Consider the following 24,449-nt stretch of genomic DNA (forward strand, 5'->3'; position numbering starts at 1 on the left):
ATGCACAGAATTAAAAAAAAACATTATTGATTATTCATTACCACGTTAATTATCATAATTAATATACCACTGGAACCTGTCTGTGCGTATTGATGTGTTCACTGAAGACAGTTAATGTGTCGATTTCATCCCTCTCACGCATGCACATTGATTTTGCTGATCCTCTTTCCGGTACCTTTGGCTCTGCGTTGATATCTGCGTAGTTTGGTGTAAACCTAATGCTTCTCTCTCTCTCTCTCTCTCTCTCTCCGTGCACAGATCCCTCCCTCCTTCTCTCCCTCCCTCCTCCGTGCGCTGACACAGTCACTCTCACACTCGCACACGCCGGCGTGCGCGCACACAGACACACTCTCCCCCGCGCCCTCCCCTCGTCTCGGTGCTGTCTCATTCACTCCAGTGCGCCATCCACGCACTGACTCCCAGCTCGAAGGAAGGGAGGGGGGGCGGGGTTGGATATATACCTCCGAGAGGAGGCCACGAGCTTCACTGAGACTGGACCCACTTGCAGCGCAAGGACCACAAGCAAGAAGACTCCGAAGCCGGGAGTAGAAGTACCAACAGATTTTATCGTGGAGCATAGAAAAGAAAAGACCAGCGAAACCTCAACGTTTTTTGGACTGTCTGCTGGAGCTCCGATTCAACCAATTTGCCTCTTCGCTACACGCCGGTTCCTCTGGATAGGCTGTAGCCGCTAAACAAAGTTGGTAGTAAACTCTTTGGAGTTTGGTAAGAGTCACTTTATATTTCTTCGCTTGTGAGAGTGGACTGCACTGGAGCTTGGGATCGAACCCCTCCGCACACGCTGGTCGGGCTTGGACCAAGCGCTTCATCCTTTTTACGCACGGTTTCCCGACGCTGCAAAAGTTTGTGTCCAGATCTGAAGACTCGTGAGATCAAGTCAGCAGCTGCTTCCTGAGCCCAGCTCCAACATACCTGGGTCCCCGGACAGAGAGCCACTGACCAGAGCTGAGAGAAGACTCGTATCGAGGTGAGGAAACTTACTTTTAAACGCGTGTTTTCTATGAATGAATGAATGTTTGATAAAGAGACAGATTGATGATGAGTGTCGTGTGTGAGAGTTTCTGAGTTTCATCTCGCTTTCTCAACTTTCTCAAGCTGCTGCTGCAATTTTCCAACAACATGCACCTGTTGAATCGACTTTTACGCACATTTTACGCACATTTTACGCAGCGTCTGTACCATTAAATACTTTTTCCTTACAGAGATTTTGATTTTACTTTTGATTGATTTGAACTCTAGTGCTGCTACATTGCTGCTTATGCTGCCTATAGGTGCAGTAATACAGCCTGAAGAGTGCAGCCATGCTGGATGAGGCGAGGTGAACGATCAGCAGGCGAAAGTTAGACTCTGGCAACAGGTTGCTCCAAAGCAGTCTCTGATGTGCTTGTGCTGCAGGATAGGTTCGGGTGCTCTTGTAGAAGATGTTACACTGATTTCAATCATATCGTTCAATTAATGGACACATTTCTAGTGCAGATGCTTCTACATTTATATAAACCCAAATGTCATTTTGTTGATTTTCAAATCAAACATTTTCTTCTTTAATCAAGGTTCTGACAAACGTTCAAAGCAAACAGTGACCAGTCTGGATTTTATTTGCTCTGCTTGTCACACTTTTCTTTAAGAACAGGTTTTGAGCATCATATATCACTATGATACCTGTAGGGCAATGTAAATACATCCTGTCTTGAATCTGAACAAACACAGATGCTCAGGAGTTTAAGTCAGCATCTGTTTCCCTTTTCCCGCTTGTTGTTTTTGCTGTCACACGGTTTTGCAACGAAGCTGCCGAGCACAGTTTCTTGCACACGTGTGCAGCTACTTGCCACCGGGTGTACAGCAAAAGAGGGAGCGTGTGCAGTTTATGGATGAAGGATGACTTGTATAATGGCCACATATCTCCTGAGTTTGCCTCAACTAAACAGAGCGACTTGCAAAGGAAAAGAACGAGGTCAGGAAACTGTGAACATCAGTCTATCTCTCTCTACCTGTTGCACACAAATCACATCTTGAACAGAAGACTGAAGCTTAAAAGCAACTATTTAGTTATAGTCTGGCTGGAAAATCATAAGATGAACTAATAATCAGTTTGTCTAAATTTATTTCAGTTTCTATCTGATTTATCTTTTCATAGCTTCCTATTGTTAAATGTTAAATGACTTGCTTTATGCTGCAGACATTCATTCAGTCTAGCTTCTTTTGGGTTTATACCCTTAATGAATTCTGCAAAGCTTTCTGTGTCTGTGACAGGCGGCTACATAACTGTTTGTACGGGCAAAAATAGAGAGCATGTCGCTGACGGTTATTTTCATGCTCGTTGCTTTCTTTTCACACCGATCTGCAGAAAATAAATGCTGTCTCCATAACAACAATCTGCTCTTTAGGACGCCTGCTTTGCAGAAATGTTGTTGACGACAGCAAATACACAAGGAAGAGAAAGGGCCAGAATGGTCGCAGAGAGGGGGGGGCAGGTAGAATAACAGCAAGATACACACTGAGTTCTCCTACGACAGCTGGACCTCCTTTCTCTTGTCGCTGTGTGCCTCATCAGATGCCCATTCATGGAGCTTCCGGTTGTTGGGACGCAGGAGGGAGGCAGGAGGGAGGCAGCCACCTACACAAAGCAGAGGTCTTTGCTGTGTTGCTCACAGAGAGGAGAGGGGAGGGAGGGATGGTGAGAGACAGAGAGGGAGGGAGAGATGTGAAAAGAAATGCGAGGAACGTAATTATGAGTTCTTCCTGCCTGAAAAGTGCAGGTGCTCCTCAAAGCGAATGTCACCACAGGCGTCAATCATCTGCCTCCCTGCACTGCCCCACTTCTTTATGATTATTGACTCAGTCACACACAGGCTGTCACTGGTAAATCTTAGATAACACATTCAGCTTTCTTCATGCAAACACTATCCAATGATCATACTTTTACTATTTCAGTTGACGATGACTGTGGCCTGTTCTACTGACAAAGGAAAAAATAAGTAGAAAAACATGAAAAGGCAGAAGAACATCCCTGAATGCCTGAGAAACTTGTTGCTGAGCAACAGTGTTTCCTCCCCTCGTCTGGGCTGCAAGGAGCATCTCCCGTTATTTGAGCCGGTCCAGTCGAGCACTGACACCTTAATGTCGACTCTGCGCTCTTTCTCCAGGTTCTATTAGTCATGCAGTGGCACAGGTTCGAGTCAAATCCACATTAAGCATGTTTGCAAGATGAGTCAAATATGAATTATCCAGAGAACTGTGGATGCTTCATTTGACTGCATGTTGCCCATTTGCAGAGCAGCATCAATTCCTGATTAGAGAAGCTATAAGTGATTCACACGTTTAAAACATGCATGCATCTGCATTAACTTTCATGCATTTGCAAGAGTGGCTGTCATTTGTCATTCTGGGAGCATATTTCATTGCACTTCATGCTCTGGTATGTAACGCAGGACATATTTCCGGAGCACAGATGCCACAGCAGGATATGTAATCACACTTCACCGTGGACCCAGACCAACCATTTCTCTTGTTTACCACTCGAGTGAAGAGTGCATTGTACGAATAACAGAACTAATAAGCGTCTGTGGTTGCCAGTGGCAATGCTTCTATGAACGTCAGACTGACGCACATGATTCACGGATCAGTTCAGTGTGTGGGAGGAAAGAGCAAGAGCTCGGAGATACCAGCCTGCTGTGAAGGACTGTAATTGCAGTGGCAGAGCAATTATGTCCCGAAGAACTGGGCATTTAGATCATCGAATCTGCCCTGAAACACAATGATACTGATCAGTGGCAAATCCCTGATGAATAAATATCATTTCCACAGCGGGTCCTATTAAAATGCATTCCGCGAATATTGTGAAAATTACACATTTGATTTTGGAGAAAGCTCTTCTCCTGCATACTGATGTTTGTTCTGATGATTTAGATGTTGGGGCACGCTAACAGAATTTTTTTCCTGTTTTTCATTCCATGTTTCTCTGCAGCTCCTTTTCTAAAAGAGACATGACAGATTGTCTGAAGCACTAAAACCTACAAATCCGTCGATTCTTCAGAGAGGTTTTGAAGAGAAGTCAGAAGATCTGAAACAAGTGCAGTAACTTGCAACAAAGAAGTTAAAAATCATCTTGCCTAAACCAGCAATTACAGAAACGAGTACATCAGCATCCCATATCTGAGCCGACACAATGGCGTGGTCAGCTCTTACCGGCCCCTGTGTGGCCCTCGTCCTTCTCTGTTTTGGTTTGGCCTCTTGCACCCCCTCCGGCCCCGCCTCGGCCACCTGCGCCACCCTGGAGCAGAGTCGCTTCTTTGGCGTGTTCTCCTCGATGACCACATTGCCTTCAACACCGTGCTCCTGGACCCTGCAGAACCCCGATCCTCGCCGCTACACCGTCTACATGAAAATCACAAAGCCCACCGACTCCTGCGTGCCCCGCCAGATCAGAACCTTCCAGTTCGACTCCTTCATCGAGACCTCCCGCACCTACCTGGGCATGGAGAGCTTCGACGAGGTCGTTCGGCTGTGTGACGCTTCAACCACTGTCACCTACCTGGAGTCCAGCAAGCAGTTTCTGCAGATCCGCAAAGTGGCGCCAAGGAACGGGCTGGAGATCGTGGAGGGGGAGAGTGACGGCAGCGACTTCAAGGCTGAATTTCTGGTCGTGGGGAAGAGGAACCCAAGTATGCCTGCCTGCCAGATGCTGTGCCAGTGGCTGGAGAAGTGTCTGTCCAGCAGCACCCATGATTATCCCTGTGGCATCATGAACACCCCCTGCCAGTGCTGGGAGGCACCAAAGAGGAAACCAGGAAGCTGTTACAGAGGCGGTGTCTACGTCGAGAACTGTGTTGCTGTTCCCAAAGACAACCGACGCGATGCTGAGATTATCAGTAAGTTCATAGTTTGTTTAGTTTGGTTTCCTAAACTTTTTTTCAATGGGGAAAGAAGGAAAAACAAAAAATAATCAATAGGTCAGAATCAAACAATAACAGAGTGATTCTCCAGGTTTGTTGTGTTGTTTTATAATGACCCCTGCTGGACCTGACTATCGATCGAGGGAGGTCATGTTCTCCAAGATCCCACTTCTCTGTGGACCAGGCAATCACTAATTGTTTGTCTGCCGAGGTTAATGATCCGTGTTCGTAGGACAGGGGCACAGGCGGAGGATGTGCACTCCACCGCCACAAAGCAATGAGAAGTAAATCAAAGGTGTTGGAGTAATTTGCCGCAGCGTCTTAAGGCTTAAGTGGCAGAACCACCTGAACCGCACACATCACCGGCGCTCCCTTTCTCTTAGGGAGACATGATAGGTTTAATGCTTGGCAAGGTCAGGGGGTTTGGGGAGAGATAGAGAGGACATTTTTTGTGCGATTAGGGTTCTGGGGGGGGCAGAAAAGAGCACAGAGACCTCAGTCAGCTGGCAGCGGTAATCGAAGTGCAGCAATTCCGGTCGTCACGGCAACCCGCCGGTCGGCCTTACACGCCGCTCTGCCGTGGTTCACACGGTGAGTGGTTAAAAGCAGACAATCACCATTTCAAATGGAACATCTATCGGCTTGAGTGCTCGCGTCTGCTCGCAAAGAGCCTTACTTGCTCATTCGCTGTGTATAAAACAAATATTACTCACTTCCTGTTCGCTTTTGTGAGTCAAAGTTTTACAAAACCTAGTTTTAACCAGTTGAATGAACCAGTGTGGACCTTTGCCTAAGTATCTGTTCTCATGTCTTCCTTGCAGAAGGCTGGGCTGGATGGGGACGCTGGTCCGTGTGCAGCCAGGAGTGTGGCGGTGGAGTCCAGGTGCGCAGCAGGACCTGCCAGCCCGAGGACAGCGTGTGCCACGGAACTGTTGAAGAAGGACGCGCCTGCAACCCTCAGGCCTGCATTGGTAAGCCCACCTGTCAATTAGCTGGGGAGCACTCGGCTGCAGGTGCCTCAAGTTCAGTGGAATAATCTGTGCAATTTTCTAATTCCCTCAGGCACAGAGCGATCCAGGAGCCAGGGTCTGCGGGCCATCGTCGGTCTGAAGAGGGACAGTGCTGCTGATTCCAGCCAGGGAGTTGTTGCAACCCAAACAGGTGAGATAACAAGGACCCTCTGAAAGCTGTGCTGTAGTTATGGATTACTAATTCATACATATTTTGCAGATGTCCCTCTAATACATGTTTTCTCCACAGTGGATGCTAAGACCGATGAGTGGTCCTCCTGGAGCGCATGCTCCATCACCTGTGGGGAGGGCTGGCAGAGTCGCACCCGCGTCTGTGCTACTTCCTCCTTCACCACCCAGTGCACCGGCCCCCTGCGTGAGAACCGCCCCTGCAACAACACCGTCGTCTGCCCCGGTGAGTGCCCGCTTCCTCTTCTGTGCTGTGAACGTAACGGGGGGGGGGATTCAGGGACCACACTTGGCCCCGTCTTTTGAAGTTACACAATGATGGTTAAAGTTGTTGCTCAATTATTTGCCTTCACGCAGCCACAAAGGAAAAGTAGACAAAGAAAAGCAAGCGGGCAAAAGATGCTTTCACACAATTTGGATTGTGGGGAAGAGACAGCAAATTCAATATTTAATACATTTCCATGACAGTGTTTACATAGAGTGCTGTGTACAAGGGATTATGTGGAGGACTGCACCATCTAGTGGAGATTTTAAAGTTTTCCTCTACTGTAGATTCTCTCTTCTACCTTCCTGTATTAAACTAAACCCGTCTGTGACCCGTGTGCAGTGAATGGTGCTTGGGAGGAGTGGACCCCCTGGAGCCTGTGCTCATCCACCTGCGGCCGTGGTTACCGTGACCGCACCCGCACATGCAAGCTGCCCCAGAACGGAGGAGAGCCTTGCCGCGGCCCCACAAGACAAACCAAGTTCTGCAACATCGCCGTCTGCCCAGGTGAGTCATCTCGAGATCTTGAGAATGTGTCATGGTATTTCTTCTACTTAAAAAAAAGTCTATTCATCTGCTACCAAATACCAGAATTCCTGACTCTGGCAGTGATGCTTGACTCCTGACTTCACTGATTCATGCTGTTTTGAGAGATAATTAGACGAATTATTGGCATCACCCCCGTCACAATCAGCGAGCACAGTGGCAGGTTGACATTACATCTGACACATCAACACAATAAAAAGCCTCTGTTGGAATTAGTCACTGGCTAATAAGGAACGGCCGGTGACTCACGCTGTGCTCATGGTCACTGAATGCGTTAGAAGCTCAGTTCTTTCCCATTCAGCCTCCTACACGTGTGCTGAAAGGATTTCATGGCCTCAGTTCGTACAGCTACTTCTTCTTCCACATGACGTTTGGCTGTGAGCAGTTATTTGATCTCTGCGTTGCAACTGCACGCTGCCATCAGCAGATGTCTCTGTGCACCGCGGCTCGGTCGCTGCCAGTTCCTCAAACGGCATCTGTTCGGGCAAAGTCATTATTTCTCTTTTGAAAATTGAAAGTCGTGGCAAATTGAGTCATCCCTTCATTGTCCATTTAGAGTGATAGAAACGTTATTTTGGCCAATCCAACCCTTTTAAGGCCACGTGATCTGCCTCGCCGTGTTAAAGGGCAACATTTAGCAGCAATTACCATTGATTTCTGTCTCTGTTCTATTTCTAAAGTGCTTCAATATTTCAAGGCAGTTCTTCTCCCAACTTTTAAACTGGAGCATGAAAAGTGTTTTGCTGCAGTGAATCAATATTCCTTTTCCTTTATGTGTCTATACCCTTTGTTACAAATGCCCAGTATTGAATTTTTAGCAAAGTTCTGCTTCTATGTAAGAAGAAAAAATTGTCTTCTCAGCCAAGTGAAAAATGCTTTAAACAACGGTCATATTGTCCATCAAGAGGTAAACTGGATAGGAAGGCACATACAGTCATGTTTGAAGGTTTCACTTGAACTGAAGTAGGTCATGTGAATTCTTAATGGCATCAGTGAGTTTGCCTCGATGCCTCTGGCCTGTGGGTCTGCCTCGTCCTTGCTGACTCTCCTGCACGTGTACCATCCTCTGTCTCCCTCCAGTGGACGGATCCTGGAACGAGTGGTCCGGCTGGAGCGCGTGTTCCGCCTCCTGCTCCAACGGCACCATGCAGAGGACAAGGGAATGCAACGGACCATCCTATGGCGGCTCTGAGTGCCACGGCGGCTGGAAAGAGACCAACAACTGCTTCCTGAAAGACTGTCCCGGTAAAAAGAAAAAACTAAATTCCCATATTCAACAATCCCTGTGTAAATAAAGGACACATGAATTAGACATATCACATTGTTCATGGTGGGAAATGTCCTCTGTCTGTAGTTAATGGACGCTGGAATTCGTGGACCACATGGAGCAGCTGCAGCAGGACGTGCGGTGGAGGCGCTCAGCAGAGACAGAGAGCGTGTGAGGGCCCTTTCTTTGGTGGAGAATCTTGCCCCGGTGAGAAGGGAGAGCAGAGACGCTGCAGTGAGAAGAGATGCCCTGGTGAGTGACTTCAATACATCACAATGAATTAGTGTAACTTCACCATAACGCAGTCCAATCAGGAAATAAATTAGTCACCATATAATGCATTGTTCTCGTCACCTTTCAGAGCCCCATGAGATCTGCCCCGAGCAGAACACTGGAGAAGTTGTGTGGAAGCAAACCCCCGCAGGAGACATGGCTGCCATCGCTTGCCCTGCTGATGCCTCAGGTACAGTGACATTACAGACAGCGATGTGTTGTACGTGCATTGATTGGATATACGTTAAACTGTTTGTCATGCCCGTCACGCCAACTTCAAGCACTCTCTCCCATCAACAGGTATGATTCTGCGCCGGTGCACCCTGGACGCTGTAGGTCTCGCCTCCTGGGAGACCCCAACTCACATCAAGTGCGTCTCCAAGAACTACGAGAACATTCAGATGCTGGTAAGCCCTGAGAAGACGCCCTTATTAAGATGTTAAACAGCGGTGTAGACAAACCGGCAAAGGTCAGAACATTCAGATTAACCTCCTGTCTCCTCTCCTGCAGTCAAGGGACTACATCTCCAAAGCACAGGTCGGACAGAGCATGGACGGAGTCGCTGAGGTTATTTCTCGTCTGAGATTCTCCTCTGATGAGGGCACCAAGTACAGCGGCGACCTCATGGCCATCATGGAGATCCTGAAGAACACAACTGAGCTGTACAAGGGAACCAGGCTGAGACTGAGCAGCGCTGATGTCGCGGTAAATTGAAATCTTCACATTAAAATAACCAAAAGTGTTATTTTATCTTCTTGAAATGTGTCTCTCGTGCTTCTCTGACCAAAAATAGTTTGTGATTAAGCCGGATTTGGTTTCTTCTTACACCTGTGCCTCCGCTTTATGATCCACAGAACTACGTCCAGACCATTAGCGACTTACTGAAGGAGGAACATCGGGACAAATGGGAAGAAGCACAACTGGTACGTGATAAGAGGGTGTGTTTATGAGAAAGGGGAGAAGAGGGAATGAAAAGTTTGTTACGTCATCATTCTGTAGCCTTTTGATTAACACTCCCAAATGCAGGAGGGCTGGAAACGTATCTCAGATTAGACTGTTGTGAGAAAAAGTGAATTCAATGTCCAGAGGCTGACTTATTATCTATCAGTAGCTTTTATCACAAAAAATGTCCTATGATATTCTTACAACAAAACATACAGGAGTTGTTTGACCACCTGTCGACATATTCCCCTCCCTACTCTCATGGCAGTGTTCAGGCTATGAAGCCAGTTCTTTCTAATCCAGTTCCCTGGGAAAGATAAGAGTTGCACAAACACTGCAGAGAGCAAAACGCACATTAGTGCACATGGGGACTAGTGGGAGAAAAAGTGAACGCTTGAAGGTGACAGTAAACATAGAGGGAGACTGAATCAGGGAGAATCACTACGCCCACTTTGCAATCTGCGAGTCTCTGCGCCGTCCTACATACCGATGGCATTTGTGAGGGGACACAGACGAGCACATCGCACACGAGTGCGCACACACACACGCAAACACACACCTTGCGCCCACATCAATGCAGTTCTGCGTCAGAGACACGCAAGTCATGCAGCCCTCCCTTCCACCGAGCGAGAGGACAGGAAAAAAACCTCAGTATGAATCAACAGCCTGCCCATTTATGGCCTTCAGGAAGTTCTGGGGTTGCATAGCAGCAAGAAGTGTGTTCTTTTTCTTCCTTTTTTTTTCTCAGCTCCACTGCTGAGCGCTGTGAAAGAATAAGCACAAGCCGCACTGACATGAGAATAGAAAATCTAGATAAGGAATTGTAATTATAAAAGAGCGGCCTCGTGCCTAATTAAACCAGTTGTGTCAACAGCCCTTTTTCTAACCTTTCCCTCCTTTTTCTCTTATTTTTCAAAATCCAGATGGGCGCCAGCATTAAAGAGTTCTTCCGCCTGGTTGAGGACTTTGTGAACATGATGGGTACGCAGATGAGCAGCTTCGAGGACGTCTATGAAGTCACAGAGAATTTCGGTGAGCCTTGAATTCCCCTCCGCCAGCTGCCCCGTGTCTCGTCAGGATGATGTGTCCTTTAGTCCGGCCCCAGTGCATCAATCTTAATCTGGGGCCCGTGTGTCTGAGTCCGTACAAGCAGCAGCACAAAGCATCACTTATCACCCTGACAGAGTCCATCGGCCGCACTACATCAGTATCAGTGTCATCTCCAAAGATGTTCTGCATCTAATCACAAGTGTATTGCACATAACACATGGCTTTTTGCAGAAACTTACCAATCCTGTTAAAAACACTGTGAGAGTAACTGTAACTGTCTTATCGGTGACTCGTGTAACTGTTGTGATGAAGGTGACATTATCACAGGACTTAGTGGGAAGTGACACACATGACGCATGAAACAAAAAAATGTCCCTGGCATCGTTTGCTTCAGTTCATTGAGATAAAAAAAAAAAAATGTGTAGAAGTGGATGACGTCTAAGACAAAGTCTGTGAATCTGTGTCCTCCTGCAGTGCTGAGCATCCACAAGCGCCCGGCGACCACAAACTCCAACTTCACCTTCCCCGTGAAGGGCTGGAGGGGCATGCTGGACTGGGTCAGGAACTCCGAGGAGAAGATCTCAGTGTCCCGTGATGCTTTGTCCATTAAGCAATCTGGTGAGTTCCTACACGCATCATTTATTCTGCAGATCAACTGGTGCTCCGTCTTATGGAATTGGCTCTAAAATCAGATGTTTTGTTCTTTGCAGACGGCAACAGCACTTTTGTGACCGGCATCGTCCTCTACAGAAACCTGACGTCTATCCTGTCCTTCCAGAGGTAGGCCACAGCTCTTCTGCTTTTATCAAACTGACCATTGACCATATTCATTCTTCTATGAAGCCCCATGTGCACCAACGCTGACCGTGTAACCTCCTCCCTCTCCGCAGCAACTCCACCCTGCTCAACTCCAAAGTGGTGACGGTGATCGTCAACCCCACGACGACTCTCCTGTCGTCCCCCGTTGAGATCGAGTTCCCCCACCTCCACAATGTAAGTTACCCAATCTAATGTGGTAGTATCCGCCCCCCTGCCCCCTCTGGGTGTTTGCTCACGTACACAGCCTGACATTTTGTTGACATTTACAGCGACACTGTGACTTTTTACGTACGACTGGTCAGTGATGATGATGATAAATCACAAATCACGTGCAAGTAATTAATCTCCGCAGCCGGCGAGACGCTGTTTTTAGTTTTGTACTTGTATTACGTGGGAGGGTGGCGAGAAATGTCGGCGGGTGGGCGGTGGCAAGCTGTTGCATCTCACACGTTTTGTAGTACAGTGTCCCAGCCTACGTGTGTCCCCTTTTTTATTTTCTGTGGAGATCCCTCACTCACTTCTTCTTCTTCCTCTCCTTTCGCAGGGCACCATGAATGAGACGTGCCTCTCGTGGGACGAGAGCGAAACGTAAGTGTCGACCGAGGTCTCTTCTTAATCATCACCCCACATGTTTTGTCCTGCGCGTCAGCTGATCTGAGGCCTGGTGTTGTTCATCGTCTGCCAGTCATGCATCTGTCACCGCTACCAAACATTCAACCGCCCCTGTAGTGAGAGACAGAGCAATAACGCTTCAGCCATTTTGAAAATGCAAGTCATTTCGGACAAAGAGGATAGAGGAACGCCCCGATGTGTTGGCTCCCCGGTCTGTCTGACATGCTGACTGCCTGACACACCACGTTGATCGCACGCCTCCCTGTGCGTTGCCCCAAACATCCCGAGGAGGGGGGGGGATAGATACACGGGCAACACTAATAACCTCATTACATACATCAGTGAGTAAATTCACCGCCAGCATCCCTACAGCACCACAGAGTGTCAACCCGACAGACAATGGCCCCTCTCCCTCCCTCGGCTCTCCGCCATGTTCATATGTCACCGCCGCACTTAATGACTGTGGCAGCTCGGGAGTTTTTAAGGACGCTTACACGCATTCGAATGACTTACGAAAGCAGCTCCTGGTGGCCGGGGGATCAATCAGCCCCCGGGCCCACCCTGCCCTCCTCAAGAACACACAGGTGGACCATTTGCATATAGATAGACTTGTCCCCCCCCCCCACCTCTCTCCCACACACACACACACTTTTCCACATAAACTATAACAACCAGAGTGGAAGCATAAGCAAAGGCAAGAATGAATCAAAGGAGAAGATGTAATTAACTCATACACTTTCAGAGGGAGGGCCATGTGCCTCCAGTCAAATTATGTTCATTCTTGACAGCGGATGTGATTAATGGCTGGATAGGGACAGCGGAAATGACAGAGGAGGAAGCTCTGGCTGAGGGGGAACAGTTCGGGGTCAGTGCTTGTTTGCGGAGCTGCTTATGTTTGAGGCCGTCGCAGGAAGCGGTCGATCATCTCCTCCGATCAGCATCTTTCTTTTGTAACATAAGAACAAAAGATGGACCACGCCTGCTTCTTTTTTTTTAAAGGCCCAGTTTGCATCACACACATCTGCATGATGTGACGGCCTGAAAGCTGCACGCATTAAACGCTGCAGCCGAGCTTGTTTAAGACGCCATTCCAGTTAACTGGCTTGATGATATTCCCCCCCCCACCTTGCGGCTGTCCGACCATGACGCTCTGTACCAGGCTGGACCTGCTGGCTATGATGCCCCTTTGTATTCACCAGTCAGTCAGTCAGCGAGAGCCCGAGGGCGCAGTCTCAACCTCCTCTGTGCTCGCTGCTCTCTGGCATTTGCTGCTCACACACGAAGGCTGGAGCTTGATTTTTCTCTGGCTTAAAGTCGAGATCTGCACAAAAAGCACTGGAGATTAAAGAACTTGATCTGAAATCAGACAAGTGCAACTCCTTTGAAGGGGCCATAACGAAGCACTCACTGCTTTCACACTTTCTGTTTCTCATGTTTTCATCTCTGTTTTGTGATTATCGTGGTAAAAACAGGAGCAAATATTCCATGTATATTAAGTTGTTTGAGAAAAAATGAAGTTCAGTGTCGAGTCCCTCGTCTTCACACTCCCTCCTCCTTGTTTCTCAAAAGAGGGAACACATTGTCCTTTGTCGCCCCTGTGCACCGGCCAAGTGTTGCCAATAATCTGGTGTCAAGCGAGGAAAGATGAGCCTTAACGGGGAACGATACAGATTATGCTAATATTGAGATTTATGAAGGGGCCTATCATCATTAATCCCGGCAAAGATGGCCATTAATCACATAAACGTGAAAGCCATTATCAAAGCAGCCTGAGATGCAAGCGAGCGCCTCAGGTTACAGAAAGATAATATTTGTCTTTATCACACCGGAGCACAGAAGGAATGTCTGTGCATTAAAACGGTTTATATAAAAAAAAAGTATATTCATATGCATGTGTGCTGCTTGAAATTCAAATCACACTGGTCTATCATAAGCAGAATATACCAAGTGTGTGTGTGTGTGTGTGTTTTTTGTTATGGGAATTATGAGACCTTCCCTTCACATGAGGGGTTCGTCAGATGCCTCCTCTCCTCCTAACCCTGTTCCCTCTCTCCTTCCCTGTGCAGTTCCTCGCTGCTCGGCTCGTGGTCGGCTCGGAGCTGCAGATCGGTGCCCGTTCATTCATTCAGAACCAAATGCGTGTGTGACAGCCCCTCCACCTTCGCCATTTTAGCGCGCATCAACTTCGACTCGGTAAGTCTCCCGGTCTGCTCGCGAAAATCTGCGGCCGTTTTATCTTCTGTGTCCGACGTGCATCTGAAGTGTTTTTCCGTGCACGGTGTGAATGCGGTGCAGTGTGAACGGTGGGACTTGTTGTTGTGTCATCCTAGCGGGGTGTTTTTTGTGTGTTTCTTTCTTTGCTGTAGCGCAGCCTCTTTGTCTCCGTGCAGGTGCCGCTGCTCGGAGACGGATCGATTTTATTCTAATTAATCTGATCATCGGGTGGAAATAAACCGTGCAACGTGTTGATATGCGGGAAATTGGCATGTGTGGGATTTCAAAACTAAAGCGCTGACGATTTGCACATTTGACGTGTCTTTTCGTGCAGGAGCGAGTCAATGTGATTCTTGCAATCAGCTGCATAATTGAAGAAGAAGAAGAAGAAGAAAAAAAGGATAATAGCGTATTGCAGCAATAGTAGGGGGTCGCTTATGCATTTTTAAATTTTGCTTGTGCATGAAAATATATAAACACAGACATTATTATTGATCGTTGTGTAATCAGAGGTAACATTTAATGCCCGATTATGCAGTTTTTTTAATTTATTATTCGTGTTCAGAGTTTGAGCACCTGATGTTTCCATCATTGAAATCTGCCAATACATATTAGCTTTTCTTCTTTTTTTTCATGCATGCGCAAAGACAATGTGTAACCCCCCCACTCCCCCCACCCCCATAGACTGTGTTGCCTGTAAAGCTGCTCCATCTCCAGTTGCCTTGGTAACGGCTTCTGCAGGCAAACTCGGCCTGTGTGATTTTTTGATAACTGAGGTGCTGAGGGAACACACACACACACACACACACACACACACACACACATAGAGCCCCCCCATCTCCCTCCTCCTCTCTCCTCTGAACAGCCCCCCCCCAGGACAGAGGAAATGGCCTGTCCATCTCTGCTGTGCATCTGACTGCTGCTGCACAGTCGGGAGTCGGGGGGGGGGCAAGCAACAGATATTTATCAGTTTGAGGAGATTCATATTTGAAGTTTGAATCTCTTAATTTCCTCCTTTTTTCACGTTATTCATCGAGCAGTCGGAGCAAAACAGCTCACGACGGCTCCGGACTGCAGTGTTTTTCTGCTGCTGAATCAATTCCCTCTCCAACCTGTTGTTTACACCCCAGATTTGATTTGTCCTGCAGTTGCCAGTCTGAACAGCGCCGCCCATATTTTTGTTATAGGGCTGCACATGCCCCCCCAACCTCCCGAGACAGTAAAAAAGGCAGCTGCGCCAATCATTCCCTCTGCCAATATCTCTGAATTCTCGATTACATCCACCTCCCTCCTCCTCCTACTCCTCTTCCTCCTGCTTCTTCCTCTTCCTCTTCGGCCACAGCAGCGAGTCTTAAAATGCCAGCCAGGCGGACCAATGAGAGACAGACGTCTGGTCATGCATTGATGGCTCCCCCCACCCCCCAACCCCCACCCACCTCTCCATCCACCCTTTGATGTGAGCCATGGACGTTTTCAATAACATCTTCCTGCGAGACATATGAGGGAGAGAAGGGGAGCGAGGAGAATACGGGCAGATACCGCAGTGTGTGTGTGTGTTGCAGCTCTCGCTCACTGTGGTCTGGCTTCAAGACTCATGTGCGTTGGACACATGATGGTCCAGAGGGAGCCTTTTATATAGTTAGTACAGCAGAGGCTCTTAACCACAGGGGTGATTGAATAGAAAAATCAAAAACGTGAATGTTTAAAGGTTTTTTTTATTCCTTTACGTGCCTCGTCTGTGCTCGAAAATCAGAACATGTGATTCAGTCAAGGGCAGGCAGAAGACCTTCTCCATATTTAGGTCAATCTGGCTGTCTGGATTTCACTCAGAGGCCCACGGTGCAAGCGTCAACCCAGATATAGAGATTGTGAAGCGAGGGAGCAGAACACACTGTATCACCCGTTCTTTTTCCTTCCCCCCCCAGATATGGTAAAAGCAACAAAAAAAAGACACTCTGACTCTATATCTACCATCTGTTTTGGGGCGCTTCTGATGAAGTTGGATAGATTCTGAAGCAAATTTGCCACACTAAATTAGTCTTTGGCTGCCGTAGGCCGGCCTTCACCAGCTGTGCTTCTTCAATATCACCCCAGAGAGGAACAATCCTTCATGGCTCAGTGTTGTGCCATTTAAATGTTCTGCAACACTATCAACAGTGGTAGAAGTATTAGGAGGCGCGCGTCACATACGCTCGCAAAATGAGAATTTATGGACGTCATAAATCAAATGAAGGCCAAAGCAGCGTCTATTTCTTTCCCCTCTCGCTGTGCTAATTTGAAACCTGCAGATTTATTACATCTCATTTTCTCACTTACCTTTGTGGAGCCACTTGGCCCTTTCTCACCCGTTTCCCTCTCAGCTCATTATCAAAAAATACAATCACACCATTTGCCGACGACGACTTCTCCATTCCGAGCCCGAGCAATTTATACTTCACACGCTTTGTGGTGATGACAACTTGATCCGATGTGTTAAATTAACTTATTACAGCCACGAGTAGGTGTGAGACAGACAGAGATTATAGATGCATTGAAACCACACAAATGGGGGTTCGTAGGTTTTTTTTTTGTCAGGCGGCAGATTCTCAAGGAGCTGTGAGATTTGTGTGTGCAGCCGTGACCCGTCAGCGCTCCGGGTCAACGAGCAGCAGGGACGACAGGCGAGAAGTCGGCCCCTTCTCCGTTTCCTCCACCAGAGGTTCGGTGCCAGGGCCGTTTGAAACATGGGACAGTCACCGCCGCTGGCAGTGGCAGGCGCTAAGCTGCTGTCAAGAGATCAGAAGGGCAGGTGGTGGCAGATTAATGCACAGGTGATAATGGTCCACCTGTTCACTCCAGCAGGGGCGGGGGGGGGGGAGCTGCGGCTCGGCACCGACGCAGTGAGAAGATGATAAAAAGGCGAGAGGAGAGAGAATAGCTCGGGATGTCTGTCAGTGATGAGAAGGTTGCCACTGCAGCTCAGACTAATGATTCAATACAGCGCCCCCTCCTGAACTGCCCCTGGGACTCGGACAACCCCCCACACACCGAGATGTATGTGCAGCATCCTCCTCGCCTCATTTGCTGACTCAAAAGCTCAATGGAGGAACGCAGTGACCCTGACCATTTGTTTAGTTTGCCGCTCCATCTTTCTGACATGTTCACCTTGGGGTCACCTTGCCTCATCCGTGGCCTGATTGTGCCATTCAGCTGTTTGCCTACAGGGAGCTGTCTGCCGTTCCAGATAGCACACCCAGAGGCTTCACTAGTGTGTGTGTGCGAGTGTGAGCGTGTGTGTGTATATTTCAGTGCTGCTTTGCCTCAGTGTGAATGCAATCAGCTCTAAGTCTTTTCATGTCTCCTCTCTGCAGATCATGGACAAGGCACTGCTCCCGTCCGTGACTCTCATCGTTGGCTGTGGGGTCTCCTCTCTCACCCTGCTGCTCCTCATCATCATCTATGTCTCTGTGTGGAAGTAAGTAACCCCCCCACGAACAAAGCCTGACTCCAACTATGCACACTGCACGTTTTTGCTCTCTCTCTCCTCTACCCCTGTACTCACTCTTTCCTTCTCCCTCTTCCAAAACTCCAGGTACATCCGCTCCGAGCGCTCCGTCATCCTCATCAACTTCTGCCTCTCCATCATCTGCTCCAATGCCCTCATTCTCATCGGACAAACCCAGGCTCGCAACAAGGTAAGGCCCGCTCCTCCAGCCAATCCGAACCTCTCGTTAAACCTCTCTGAGACTCACCGCTTTGGGGACCTTTGCAAGTAGCAGCGCCACTGACACAGATTTCTCCTCTGTCCCCCTCCACCTTCCCTTCCTTCCCACAGGTGGTGTGCACTCTCGTAGCTGCTCTGCTGCACTTCTTTTTCCTCTCCTCTTTCTGCTGGGTGCTGACAGAAGCTTGGCAGTCCTACATGGCTGTCACCGGCCGTCTGCGCAACCGCATTATCCGCAAGCGCTTCTTGTGCTTAGGCTGGGGTAAGAGCACCTGTCTTTAGCTTCCTCTCGGCCCTCTCTCTGTTTTTCCTCCCCTATTGCACTTTCCTCAATAGCTTTTTTTTAATCCTTTCAAGCTCTAACGTTTCCTTCTGTCTTTTTGCGTTATCTTGCAGGCCTTCCCGCGCTGGTGGTGGCTGTGTCAGTGGGTTTCACAAAAGCTAAGGGATACGGCACCGTCAACTAGTAAGTGCAGTCTCAACCTGCCAGCTTTGCATCTTCCCTTTTCTCTGCCTTCATCCTAAAAAAACTCCTCCTTTAGTTCACACATTAATATTCTCCCTCCCTTGTTTCTCTAGCTGCTGGCTCTCCCTCGAGGGCGGACTCCTCTACTCCTTTGTCGGCCCGGCTGCAGCTGTCGTTCTGGTGTGTATTCTGACTTTGACGTCCCACTCCATCACAATCACACACAGTGTATTTCTAAATGCATTACCCACTATTACATTTTCTCATCCAATTTTTTTCCCCTCTTCTTCTTGCAAACAGGTGAATATGGTCATTGGTATTCTGGTCTTCAACAAGCTGGTATCCAAGGACGGCATCACCGACGTGAAGCTGAAGGAGAGAGCTGGGTAGGTCCTATTGATCCTCTCTTGTAGAGTGTTGCTCTTATCACCCCCCCCCATCAGTCCCATTACAGGTATATTGATGATGTGCTTTGATATCAAGGCTTACAATCAAAAAAGAGGAGGGGAATAGATCTGAGCCAGTAGAGATCAGTCCTGTGTATGAGCCTGTTGAGTTGAACCCGTTCCTTTTCCCCCTGCAGGGCGTCACTGTGGAGCTCCTGCGTGGTTCTGCCTCTCCTGGCCCTCACCTGGATGTCCGCCGTCCTCGCCATCACCGACCGCCGCTCGGCCCTCTTCCAGATCCTCTTTGCCGTGTTCGACTCGCTGGAGGGTTTCATCATCGTCATGGTTCACTGCATCCTGCGCAGAGAGGTAAGAGACCCCCAAACAAAACATGCAGATGAGATAAAGTGAAAGGAAAGTTGTTTCTCTTGCTGGTCGTATTTATGAAGTTACATGAGCTGACTTTTTTTTCCCACCCTTCATCCATTAGGTTCAAGAAGCTGTAAAGTGCAGAGTAGTTGACCGCAAGGACGATGGCAATGGAGACTCTGGCAGTTCCCTTCACAATGGCCACACCCAGCATATGGTACGTTTCTTGGCTTATTGCCTTTTTAATGTCTTGAGTGCCTTTTGTGTTTTACCTCTAAATGGATATGTGCATACATTAGGCACTGATAGAACATCTGTTATTCTTTTATCAGCAGTCTGATAACGAAAAGGATGGAGATTCGAGCAGACAAGGTAAGCCCTTTTTCTTGCTCTTAACCAATTTTCCATTTGCATTTCCATTTCTCTTAGCCTTGCACTTAAAACATCTGATCATGCATAAAAAGAGGACACATTTATTGAGCCAATATTTCAGATGTGGTTCTTTATTATCATTTAACTCTAAAACCATTTATCCTAAAAGGAATGAAGAGCTCCTCTGAAGAAAAGATGCCCCCTCCTCAGATGCCTCTTCCCATGGGCTCCAACTTCCACACTCTGCCGTCCAACCCCAGCAAGGGCCACATGCATGCGCTCCCTGAATACTCCAGCCACACCCTCACCCTGAAGAGAGAGAAGACCCGGCTGGTCGGTGGAGTCGACCCCTGCGGAAAGCCAGTGTACGTCTGCGAGGGGGAGATCTTCCAGCAACTGGACGCAGATCTCGCTCGTGTTCAGGCCGAGGGAAGTGGCTCCGACGGCAGCGGCTACGTCCTCATGCCCAACACCACCTCCACGCTCAGGATGAAGCCCAAAGACGACCCAACAAAATACAACATCAGCGTGGAGCAGATGCCGCAGGCCAGGCTGATGCACCTCGGCGGGCCCTTTGCCGAGCCCCAGGCCGCTTTCGGGATGAAGTCGATCCCCTCAGACCAGGTCAGCGTGTCGTACTCGGAGAGAGACTCGCCCATCCAGAACATCCACAACATGTCCAGCGAGTCTCACATCACCCACAGCAGCCTGGAGAACACCTTTGAGTCCATGAACTCCATGATGTCCAAGAGCGAAACCATCTCCACGCTCTCCATGAGCTCCTTGGAGGTAAGATCCACGGAGCAATGTGACCTGCGGCAGAATACACGCTTGATGAATTCTTGTGCACTATATTTTATCTGATATTAAACCAACTTTCTCCGTCTTTTCTCTGCAGAGACAGAAATCCCGATATGCTGAGCTGGACTTTGAGGTGAATATTGTTTGGTTACCGTTTGCTGTATAGATAATAAATGACACGTATTATATATGAAATGTACAACACGAGATATGAATTTTAAATGTTTTTGTCTTTGCTTCCTGTAGAAAATAATGCACACGAAGAAACGCCACCAGAACATGTTCCAGGACCTAAACAGGAAGCTCCATCATGCTGAGAAAGACCGAGAGTCGCCTGCTTCTGACAGCAAGGTAACGCATCGTGATGATATGCTCATCTTCCATTTCCATAGACATTCATTTCCAGGAAAATGAAAAAGCAAAAAAAGGAAAAACACAACAGAGGCAATTATAATGTTAAAATGATTCTTTGATATAAAATGACCTTTTAAAACCACCGGTGATTTGTGTATTGAACTGTGGTTGTCATTACTTTGAGGTCATTTGAATAAGGATTTATTTTCTTCCTTCCTTCTTACAGTCTGTGAGATGGAGTGTGTCCTCAGGAGGAAGTGACAAAACGAACCACAGCGTGAGTGTTTATATACAACCTCACACAAATCTCTAATTTACTGCCTGTAGATGAGACACAGATATTACACTTGCCTCAAGGAGGAATGATTTCCTCCCCCCTCCAAATGACAATATGACTTTCATTATTAGAAAATCACTTTGGCCGTAATGAAACCCATCACATTTTTGATTAAATCAGGAATTTGCTCGGGGCTTGATGAGCGACACTTGTGCTAACGTGCCTCCTCTTTCTGCTCCAACAGGACAAACAGCAGGCTCCTCTGGAGAGGCCGTGGGAGGGAGTCCGTGGAATACCGCAGTCGCCCCCTGCTTGGGTGCGCAAAGACCTAGAGCCCCTCGCCGCCTCGCCTCTGGAACTGCACTCTGTGGATTGGGAGAAAACCAGCACCACCATCCCCTTAGTCGGGCAGGACATCATCGACCTGCAGACAGAGGTCTGAGGGGGAGGAGGGGGGCGAGCGAAGCCACCTGATTTCACCTTGGTCACCTTTTTGGTTTGGGAACGCGATCCTGCAAGGATAGAGTAGAGGAAACCAGGAAAGGGAGGAAGTAGGCCCCAGAATCAATGTCTTCAAACCCTCAGCCAGAGCAGAGAGGGACGGAAGAGTGGAGTTGGTGATGATGGGATGTTTATGTAGCTTCTCTGTGTGGACTTAAAGTATCTCGTGTCAGAGTGCTCTGGTGGGCGTAGGGTTAATGGAGTTTCCAGTGATTTCCATGGACCAGGACTGGCTGTGGTTCCACCGGGGGTTTCCTGAACCCCTCCAGCCTGGGCTCAGAAGATGTGGTCGACATGTCTGTGCTTCTTTTTTCCTTCAACTCGACTTTGGAGAAAAATGTTATGACATTAAAAACAAACGGCGGGTCCTCCCTGCTTCTTGGGAGGAGCGACCGGAACTCCTGGCTGCTTCTCGAACAGCCGGGTTAACTGTCCAAAACAAGGCGTGAGAGCAGAAGGGACCAGTTTCATGTTTGGAGTCCAACACTCATTTTGGCTTTTTTTTTGCAGTTTTTGTGTTTATTTGTTCTGCTTCATACCAGGAACTGCTACAACAGATCTGAATATGAGACTCTGAACTGAGAAAACTAAAATGAAGCAGATAATATTTTTCTCCACTTTGACCACCATGGTTATTATTATTATTACAATGATTATCATTGTTATTGCCATTATTGAGTTAATAGCCTCCATTTTAATTTTTCATTCCCCACATGACTGTCAGGCACAAGTTTTATTGTTTTTTAACAGTCATATACAACATTAGGCTCAAAAGATCAGTAGAATGTTCTGAGCCCACGTGGACTGCATCGGGACAACGAGCGGTGGTGATGGAGGTGGCGTTTAAGTTACCCAACACGTCCTGGTTTCTCCAGCATTCCTCTTCTTTACCAGAACACCAGCACCAGGATGAACACAGACTCTCACACAGGAAGAGCAGTGCACTCTCGGAAAATGCTGGTCGGATATAAGAGGAGGCGTTGCAGTAGGGGGGGGGATGGGGGTAGCAAACCTCCGCCCTCTCTCAGCTGGCACAAGATGCAGGCTCTTCCATGTGGCACATATATAAACGGATCCGAGGATTCAGCGAGACCTTTCATCAACGCCCTTTTGTTTCTCAGCCTTGCAGGACTCTTGGACAGAGCAGAGGCTCCTGGCGCTGATGGCCACTTCCAGCCCAGCGTCAGGTCCTCAAGACTTTAACACATTAGTGTTTTCAGCCATCAGTGTGAAAAAGTGCAATATGATGGGCGCTTGATGCTCAAGCAGGACTGATATTATAATTTTAGGCAGGAGTTTTTTCTTACCGATGTTTTAAGAAGTTTTATACCATCTTCCGCATATTTACAGGGCATATAGATGCTTTATGAGAATATTGTATGACAAATCTGTATTAGTAATTCAAGGAATTTATTCGCTAGAGATTTGTTAGCACAAGACTCCATATTTGGAGCTGTGACAGGTAGATAATTGTACTTCTATAAAGTAAACATTATACTATAGAATGAACGATATGAATATCTCTAAACTGTGCTTCAGGATATTTGTTATTACTCGCCGCTGTATAGCAACGAGTAATTGATCCTCATGTCTTCTGTACCAGTGTGTTTTTAATAACCGTCAGTAACTCAACAGTATGCATTACCAGCCAATTCCCATGTCCCTTCCAATTAGTCCGTCCTGGGCACAGCCTGATTCATACCTCGAGTTACTCGTATTGAAGACCCATTTGTATTTCCTTGTCTCGACTTTGTTTTTTTATGTTCTGTTCTACCTTCTGTAAATGTACAGTTTTCACAGCACAAAATGAATGTGACTTATTTCTAATAAAAAACTAATATATATTACATGAAGACTGTGGTCCTCAATTATTCAGCAGTGGTTTAAATACGACTTTAAATCTCATATTCTCCTGAGGACTTTCAGGAATCTGAACAAACCACTCCTGCAGAGTCACGTTGGCATGACAGCTCCATCTGAAGCCTAAAAATAAAGTTCAAACGCGGGATAAGGAACAAACTGCAGCGTGTAGAGAGCGAGGCAGAACATGAAGAAACGCATTTTGAACTCCTGCCACATTAAAGCCTCTGGCAAACATGCCACTCTAAATATAGACGTGATATCTCTGATGATAGAAGTGCAATTCTCAGTTCTATTTTCATGCCTTGCAAGGAGACGAAAATCATTAAAGCGAAGAAAAAAAAGATCTGAAAAGTTGAGTAATGAGAAAACAAACACATTTGACAGGGGACAGAATGTGACTCTGGCCTCTTTAGAAAAAAGGAAATCTACCCGGTGTAAATTTAGTTTTGCCGACTTTGTCCACGGTAATGAGACTGCGCATTCTCTTCTCCATAATCCCTTCTTCGTTTCAATTCAACAGTGTGCTGTAATTCTGCTGCAAGGCATCAGCAATAGGAGATTTACATCATCCGTTTGTCGAGCTCTGCTAATTTGGTGGGGTCAGCTGGAGAGCAGGCTGGTTTCTGTGCGAACGGCGCCTCACTATGGGTGACATTTTTCATATTTGTTAGCACGTCACGGGACACGCTCCATTTTTCTCAGTGGCTCCTGAATAATTTTTTGCTTTGTGGAACATTTTGTGCTAATTTATTTTCACGGCCCAAACGTCATCTGGGTCTCGTCTGCACAGTCTGTCGGTGACAATTCACTGCTGTGATTGTGGAATCCAAAATAAGACTCTGAAAATATACAATATGACTCACTGTGGCCCCTCGTTATTTGCATTTCTTTCATGCCCTGACCTGCATACAGTTGCAATCACTGGGCAAGAAGGAAGAAAGAACAAGATGCTCACACATTTAGATTCTATAATTTCTATTAATATTAAATATACATGAATGTTGAATGACACAAACTTCTGCCTGATGCACAACTTCATCCAAGTGTGCGAGTAATATAGCAGCAACTGTCTCCACAAACACACCTACAGGCAGTTTATATGCTCTAGAAAGCCCTAAACTGTTACATGCTTATGAATATTTATGGTGATACAGCCTCTCTCTCTTGTTCAATAATTAGTATATGTAGATGTGTATGTGTGTGGTGGTTGGGGGTCCCAATAACAACATCCTACAGCTGTCAATGTCTACCCATCCC

General features: G+C 47.4%; 1 protein-coding gene across 1 annotated transcript; it reads left to right on the forward strand.

The window, feature by feature from the left end:
• Positions 1-520: 520 nt before the first annotated feature.
• On the forward strand, positions 521-23,176 carry LOC118124300 (adhesion G protein-coupled receptor B1). Its single transcript, XM_035181937.2, has 32 exons — positions 521-988; positions 3,986-4,889; positions 5,735-5,884; positions 5,976-6,074; positions 6,174-6,338; positions 6,720-6,884; positions 8,004-8,168; positions 8,278-8,442; positions 8,552-8,653; positions 8,764-8,870; positions 8,974-9,168; positions 9,318-9,386; positions 10,329-10,437; positions 10,930-11,073; positions 11,166-11,235; positions 11,346-11,448; positions 11,819-11,862; positions 13,953-14,079; positions 17,451-17,554; positions 17,672-17,774; positions 17,915-18,065; positions 18,200-18,269; positions 18,383-18,449; positions 18,570-18,655; positions 18,853-19,024; positions 19,146-19,241; positions 19,357-19,396; positions 19,566-20,185; positions 20,295-20,330; positions 20,444-20,548; positions 20,778-20,828; positions 21,073-23,176. The coding sequence occupies exons 2-32, from the start codon at positions 4,187-4,189 to the stop codon at positions 21,268-21,270; spliced, it is 4,581 nt and encodes a 1,526-aa protein (XP_035037828.1). The 5' UTR covers positions 521-988; positions 3,986-4,186; the 3' UTR covers positions 21,271-23,176.
• Positions 23,177-24,449: the final 1,273 nt, after the last annotated feature.

Source organism: Hippoglossus stenolepis, chromosome 17 (assembly GCF_022539355.2).
Source record: "Hippoglossus stenolepis isolate QCI-W04-F060 chromosome 17, HSTE1.2, whole genome shotgun sequence".
NCBI lineage: Eukaryota > Metazoa > Chordata > Actinopteri > Pleuronectiformes > Pleuronectidae > Hippoglossus > Hippoglossus stenolepis.

Coding starts and splice junctions, on each gene's coding strand:
- LOC118124300 (XM_035181937.2), top strand. CDS start 4,187: ATGGCGTGGTCAGCTCTTACCGGCCCCTGTGTGGCCCTCGTCCTTCTC. Junction 8,169..8,277: donor CTTCCTGAAAGACTGTCCCG/GTAAAAAGAAAA, acceptor CTCTGTCTGTAG/TTAATGGACGCTGGAATTCG. Junction 20,186..20,294: donor TCTCCATGAGCTCCTTGGAG/GTAAGATCCACG, acceptor TTTTCTCTGCAG/AGACAGAAATCCCGATATGC.